Source organism: Mustela nigripes, chromosome 15 (genome assembly GCF_022355385.1).
Source record: "Mustela nigripes isolate SB6536 chromosome 15, MUSNIG.SB6536, whole genome shotgun sequence".
Lineage (NCBI taxonomy): Eukaryota > Metazoa > Chordata > Mammalia > Carnivora > Mustelidae > Mustela > Mustela nigripes.
In genome coordinates this window covers 57,364,912-57,371,865 of record NC_081571.1, presented here as the reverse complement: position 1 = coordinate 57,371,865, position 6,954 = coordinate 57,364,912, and the positions used below count along the sequence as shown (strand labels likewise).

The 6,954-nt window shown below is 47.4% G+C and overlaps 1 protein-coding gene across 1 annotated transcript; it reads left to right on the top strand.

Annotated features, from left to right (window-relative positions):
• The first annotated feature begins 287 nt into the window (after nt 1–287).
• Nucleotides 288–5,408, top strand: SPRY2 (sprouty RTK signaling antagonist 2). Its single transcript, XM_059377642.1, has 2 exons — nt 288–699; nt 3,589–5,408. Exon 2 carries the CDS (start codon nt 3,640–3,642, stop codon nt 4,585–4,587), a length of 948 nt encoding a protein of 315 aa, XP_059233625.1. The 5' UTR covers nt 288–699; nt 3,589–3,639; the 3' UTR covers nt 4,588–5,408.
• Nucleotides 5,409–6,954: the final 1,546 nt, after the last annotated feature.

The window sequence follows — 6,954 nt, the reverse complement described above, 5'->3', positions numbered from 1 at the left end:
CCACATGACGCCATTTACTGCTGCCGCGGCCGCCGCAGAGCTCCCTGCCTCCGGAAAGGCGAGGGCGCAGGCCAACGGCGAGCCCCCCCGGCCGGGCCCCAGACCCTCCTCCTCCTCCTCCTCCTTCACCTCCTCCTCCGCACCCACCGCCCCCGCCTCGGCCTCGCCGCCGCGCCTCCACAACGCCCAGTCTGCACCGCTGAGAGCCGCGCGGCGCAGCGCGAGCGGAGGACAGGGGCCGGCGGAGCGCGCAGCGCCCAGGCCCCCGCGCCCGCCCGGCCCGGCCCGCGCCCCCGCGCCGCCTCCGCGGCGACGCGGCCGCGGCCGCACGGCTTGGCCATCTGGCTTTAGGTTTTCTCTAAGGCGGTTTTCTTTTTCTCCTTCGCTCATCTGCCAGGAAAAGAGACTAGCCGTTGGCGCTTCGGCCTCCAGTTCATTGAGAAAAAGGAAATACTCCGCGTGCGTTTCTGGAAGGGGGGTCGCCCCCAGCCCCGAACCCCGGAGTGTTCATCGGCTGGGGACTTGGCTCCGGATTTTCCTCCTTTTTTTTTTTTCCCTCCCGCCGATTGCTCGGAACTTGGACTGAAGCAGAGTTTGGAAAGAAGGGGCGAAAAGTTTGCATCGGGGCTGGATTTTATTTGCACATCGCAGGAAGACGAGAATCCAAGGGAGAGGGGTTGGTGCAAAGCCGCGATCACGGTGAGGCACGTTTGGCTCTTCCCCTCCTGGCGCCTTTGCCGGCGCGTTGTGGGCAACATGGAGTAGGTGCAGCCGGACCAGGAGTGGGCTCTGTCTCTCCTCAGGCCTCCCTTTCTCTAACCCCGCAGGTTCCCCGCGGGGATCCAGGGAGCTGCCTGCGGAGCTGCCCTTGATCCGAGCTCGGCCTGCCTCGGCGGGGGCTGCAGTGCGCGCCGGGCGCGGTGTCGTCCCCAGCCCCAGGACCCCACGCGCCCGCGCTCTGGGGGGTTGGGGTGGCGGACTGCTCGTCGCGGGTCGGCTGCTGGCCCTGCCTTGGCCGCGAAGTCGGCGCAGAGAGCGGGAGAGGGAGGGGGAAACACTTTGTGTTTTCCAGGTCCCCGTCGTAGGCGCCCGCATTTCTAACCTGTTCTTCTCCAGGGAAGGCAAGTCCCGGGTGAGACCGTCCCGAGGCAGGGGCGCCGGCGGGACTGAGGGCGCGCGGGTCGCTCGCCTCACGGGGGCTGCGAAACCCCGCGGGTGAAAAATGGGCAGGGTGCCGGCTACAGAGGGGAGCCGGTGCGGGTGGAAGCGTCGCCCTGCCGGGCGCCGGGTCTGCGGTTCGGAAGTGCAGCTCTCTCTTTTTTCCGTTCTCTGTGGTCGGCTTGGGTCACGCTTTTTTTATTTTTGGAGGATTGGGCTGACCTACCACAGGAAGAAAGTCATCAAGCGGTCGCGATCGTTTTCCATTACCTGAAAATAGGTGGCAAAAGAGGCTAGGTGTTGTTGTTTTGGTTTGTTTTTTTTTTTTTTTTAATATCCTTTGATGGCCTGATCTACTTATCTACTTTTTCCTGCTTCTGCTGCTGCCTTGAATTCGGAATCTTGTGCGTTTTTACAAAGCGGTTTCTGTGTTTGCCCCACCCTTGTGCTGAAGTCCTTTTCCCTTAATCCTTAGTCTGATCACACACTGTTATTAATGGAGGTTTCTAACCACTTTCCGGGTGGGGAATGGGGGAGCGTGGGGGGGTGGGCGGCGGGAGCTGCAAAGGAGGCTAGGAACGGGCAATAATCATTTTTGTTTAAAAAAAAAAAAAAATCTCCTACCTCCCAAAGATGCTACTTTCCAAGGCAAGCAAATCTTCGCGGAAAGTTTCCAGCGCAGGGATCTGCGTGCTGCACGCCTGGCTTGTGCAGTGGGGCTCTGGGAATTGCTCTTTCTTTTAAAAAAGCAATTTTTCTTTCACTTTTTCTCTCCACTCAGATGGGGTGTGCAGATTGCAGGCAGTGCGCCTTCGGACAGTGCATGGTGGAGTCGCACAGTGTGCGTGGGTTCGACCTCTGTCCCGGCAGTGTATCTGAGACATGGCTTTTGGCGTCAGGGCTTGAAACCTGTGCCCGACATTCGAGGGCCTTTGCCAGAACGCCCTGCGGTGGGCTGCGTGACCTCTGCCTGGGGGTGGAGTGGTTCCCTTCGGGAGCTGGCAAGCAGTTCTCTGGGATGGGATATATTTTAGCCGGGAGGTAGAGAGGGGGAAGTGTGCTCTAGCGTTTCAAGGCACGTCCCCTACCGAGGCGTCCCCCCCACCCCCACCCCCGCTCCGCGCCTTCCAGTCAGTCTTAGGATTGTGTGCGGGGTGAGGGCAGCTTGGCCCCTGGGCTGGGTCAGTTTCCCGGGAAAAAAGGCCCCCTGGGGATCCGACTGTGTCCCACCTGCTGGGGACGGTGTTGGGATGCAGATAGAGCCGCTAAACGGAGTGAAAGCAAAGATCTACGTGGTCTTGTCTTCCTTGCTGTTGGAAGTGAGATCCGGTTTCCAGCTCTGCCTTGGTCCGAATTGGGAGGCGTGTGTCACCTGCCTGTGTCTCTCATAAAAATCGGGGGCCCGTTTTTGTTCATTGTAGACTTAGCAAAGGGGGGTGATAGTTTGGACATTTATAGAGAGATTGCAGCTTAAGCGATTACATGTCAGAATGAGAGATTGGAGACGTGACACGAATCTTTGAAACACTTCCTGTTATCCCCAGTCAGTTTAGGTTGTAAACTATTAAGTTTTGGGAAACAGGCAAAGCAGTTAAGATTTTTGGACATAACTGATTTCTAAAACAGGGAGAACAGTCTTAGGTACAGAATTAAAGATGCTTTCTCAGGCTATCGATTGTAAAATGTTTGATCCACAAGTTGTTGAGAAGTTGAAAATAAGTTCCTGTCTTCTTTTTGCTGGTTCTCATTTTCCTGGCACCTTAACAGGGTTGGAATGGATTTGTTTTTAGTTTATAACTTTTGCTACTATATAGTTAATAATGCATGACTGTTGTGAAACTTATAACTTCGGGGGGGGGGGGCATGTATTTGCTTTTTTGCAAGTCACATTCATTCTACGGTATTCTAAAAAGTTGCAGGATACTTGCTAAATTATAATTAGAGGTGTATGATGTAAAAAAGCAGAGTAAGAACCAAGAATTTCTAGGCTGCATTTTTTGATGTTTAAGGCAAAAGTGACCACGACAAAGTTAAACCCATCTCAGATTTTGAAAAAGTATTCAACTTTTGCATCTGGTGGCAGCAGTGTTGTGTTCTAAGGTTATTTTCTTGCAGTCTTTACCGTGAACCTGAACCTTGCAGTTTTATGTTTATTTGAATAGAGAACCAATTCTTACGTGATTGAAACAAAGATCAGCTTTGCGTTAACTACACATCGCAAGGTTAAAGAACTGTCAGTTACCCGGTCATAATTTTTACTTTCTGGTATGGCAGTGATGATCATGTATGGCTATTGTAATTCCCTCCGTGGCCACTCCCTTTCAAATCCTGTTCCTCTGGGAGAGTGGAAAGCCAAGAGTTGATTCAGGTGGGCGGAGAGTGGGAAGTATCCTGGAGTGTAAACCAGCTCTTTCCTCTTGGTTTCTGCAGGAATTCAGATGTGTTCTAAGCCCGCTGGAGTGACCACACTTCCCAGACCTGATGGAGGCCAGAGCTCAGAGCGGCAGCGGGTCCCAGTCCTTGCTGCGGGCGTCGCGTGACATTGGCCGGCAGCGTGGGGAGCCCGACCCCAGAGATGCCCTCACCCAGCAGGTACACGTGTTGTCTCTGGATCAGATCAGAGCCATCCGAAACACCAATGAGTACACAGAGGGGCCTACTGTGGTCCCACGACCTGGGCTCAAGCCTGCTCCTCGCCCCTCTGCTCAGCACAAACAGGAGAGGCTCCACGGTCTGCCCGAGCACCGCCAGCCTCCCAGGCTCCAGCAACCACAGGTCCATGCTTCTGCACGAGCCCCTCTGTCCAGGTCCATCAGCACAGTCAGCTCGGGGTCTCGGAGCAGTACAAGGACAAGTAACAGCAGCAGTTCCTCTGAACAGAGACTGTTAGGACCATCTTTCTCCTCGGGGCCTGTTGCTGATGGGATAATCCGTGTGCAGCCCAAATCCGAGCTCAAGCCAGGTGAGCTTAAGTCCCTGAGCAAGGAAGATTCGGGCCTGCATGCCTACAGGTGTGAGGACTGTGGCAAGTGCAAGTGCAAGGAGTGCACCTACCCTAGGCCGCTGCCATCAGACTGGATCTGCGACAAGCAGTGCCTTTGCTCAGCCCAAAACGTGATTGACTATGGGACTTGTGTGTGCTGTGTGAAAGGTCTCTTCTATCACTGTTCTAATGATGACGAGGACAACTGTGCCGACAACCCGTGTTCTTGCAGCCAGTCTCACTGTTGTACACGGTGGTCTGCCATGGGCGTCATGTCCCTCTTTTTGCCTTGTTTATGGTGTTATCTTCCAGCCAAGGGTTGCCTTAAATTGTGCCAGGGGTGTTATGACCGGGTTAACAGGCCTGGATGCCGCTGTAAAAACTCAAACACAGTGTGCTGCAAAGTTCCCACTGTCCCACCCAGGAACTTTGAAAAACCAACATAGCACCATGAATCAGGAATATGACAGTAATAAGGATTGTTCCTTTTTTTTTTTTTTTTTTTTTTTTTTTTAACACATATGCAACCAACTAAATAGTTATAATCTTGGCACTGTTAATAGAGGGTTGGGATATCCTTCGCTGTTTGCAGTGAAATGCTTTTTGTCCATGTGCCATTTTAACTGATACGCTTGTTAGAACTTAGCTAATGGAGCTCAAGAGTTTGGGATAAGGAACTTGGGGACCCACGTGTTGCATAAGCTAAAAGCAACAGACACTCCTAGGTAAAGTTTTTGTTTGTGAATAGTACTTGCAAAATTTGTAAATTAGCCAATGACTTTTTTTCCATTGTTTTCTCCAGAGATAATGTGCTATATTTTTGTATATACAGTAATATTTGCAACTGTGAAAAACAAGTTGTGCTATACTATATGGCACAGTCACAAAATATTATACTAATATGTTGTACATTCGGAAGAATGTGAATCAATCAGTATGTTTTTAGATTGTATTTTGCCTTACAGAAAGCCTTTATTGTAAGACTCTGATTTCCCTTTGGACTTCATGTATATTGTACAGTTACAGTAAAATTCAACCTTTATTTTCTAATTTTTTCAACATATTGTTTAGTGTAAAGAATATTTATTTGAAGTTTTATTATTTTATAAAAAAGAATATTTATTTTAAGAGGCATCTTACAAATTTTGCCCCTTTTATGAGGATGTGCTAGTTGCTGCAAAAGAGGGGTTACAGATGCATATGTTCAATATAAAATAGAAAATATATTAACGTTTGAAATTAAACTGAACTGTTTTGTCTTATTTTACCTTTTCTTTGTTTTTGGTTTTTTTTTGTTTTGTTTTTGAAGTGAAAAAACCCAAATTTCATGTCAAGACTAGCATTTCAATGAAATAGTTTCACTTACCTACAAGGCTCTTTAAAGGGGAGATTCAGGGATTTTTTTCCCCCCTAGAGATAATTCTGGTAATTGGGAGGAAAATAACTGAGCACTTGACTCGGGTGTATTAATCCTGAGATCATTGTTCCTGTTCTTTCCTTTTACAGACTGTTGGCTTTCCTCTGTTTTGCATGTTTAAAAAAAAAAAAAATGTTTAACTAATTCATTCTGGAGACTTCCCTAAAAGATTAACAATTAAGGTTTTTTTCTTTCTATACGGAATTAAGTATTATGAATAGCCATGAGGCTAATTCAGGACCAGAAAAACGAGTTTAGTACAACATTTATTGACTGTCCTCTGCCTGGTATGAGTATACACAGATCAATGAGGCAAAAATGTTTTCTTGACTTAGCTGATTGTGGCTATGTTTTTTCCAGCCGGTATGGTTTTAGACTTAAGTTTATCACCATGATACCAAAAGTTTCTTAGATTAGAAATGACATGAAAATTTTAACTTGTTTTGATTCAGGTGTTGGCTGTCATAAAATCTCATCCATTATTGGCCTAATAATTGAAGCCCAGAGAAGCCAATGGAGAGGCCCTATCTTATTAAATCAAATGTTCCAGAAAATTGTTAAATTCCACTTTGGGAAAAAGACGCAATACAGCAAAAAGCCACTGTGTTTGCATTTGTCTTCTGGGAGCAAATACTCAGCAAGCTGCTGCAGCCCGTCTCAACAAATCCTAGGTTTACTTACTTGTAACAAGTCATTTCATTAATTAGTCACTTTGTGGATGATGATTTTTTTTTTTCTTCTGAAGCACAAGCTCTTGATGCCAAGAATCACCGGAAGTCTAGAAAATGATTTACCTATCACTGTTTAATCTTGTTTCCTGTTCTGGGGCTCCTGCTCTGGTCTTACCCTAGTACAGGTTGTCTTCTGTTTTGTTTTTTAAAATTAGCTTTCAAGGAAATACACAGCCTCTTAAACCAAGACATTGCTCTGAATATTCTCCAAAAAACACAAGGTTAAATTAATTGAGAAATTATTTACTCTAGTTTCAACTTGGGATAAGTGAGCATTGCAATTCTAATACTCTTAGATTGAAAATCCCTGATGATCTATGAGAAATTAATGTTGGAAAATAAGGCAGGGTTTCTTATTCATTGTATGGTTGTAAGGATTTATAAAGCATAAAAATTTTGACTAATTAGGTTTATTCCTCAATAGCTGCCCTATGCACTGATTGGACGTACTCAGTATAGAAATTGCAAGTCATTTTTTTTCAGCAGACAAGGAGCTTCCCAAGTCTTCTATAGACATACTGCATCAAATGAAGAAGTAGGTTAAGAACTCTCTGCTGTGGTTATTCAGAGTTGTATGGTGTGACCTAGCTATTTCTATATTTAAAAAATCACTAGTCATGTCTGGTTTGAGAACTACTGACTGACCTAGGAATTGACTTCTAATT

What these genes read in the sequence shown, in the direction of transcription:
- SPRY2 (XM_059377642.1), top strand. Translation starts at nt 3,640, where the DNA reads ATGGAGGCCAGAGCTCAGAGCGGCAGCGGGTCCCAGTCCTTGCTGCGG.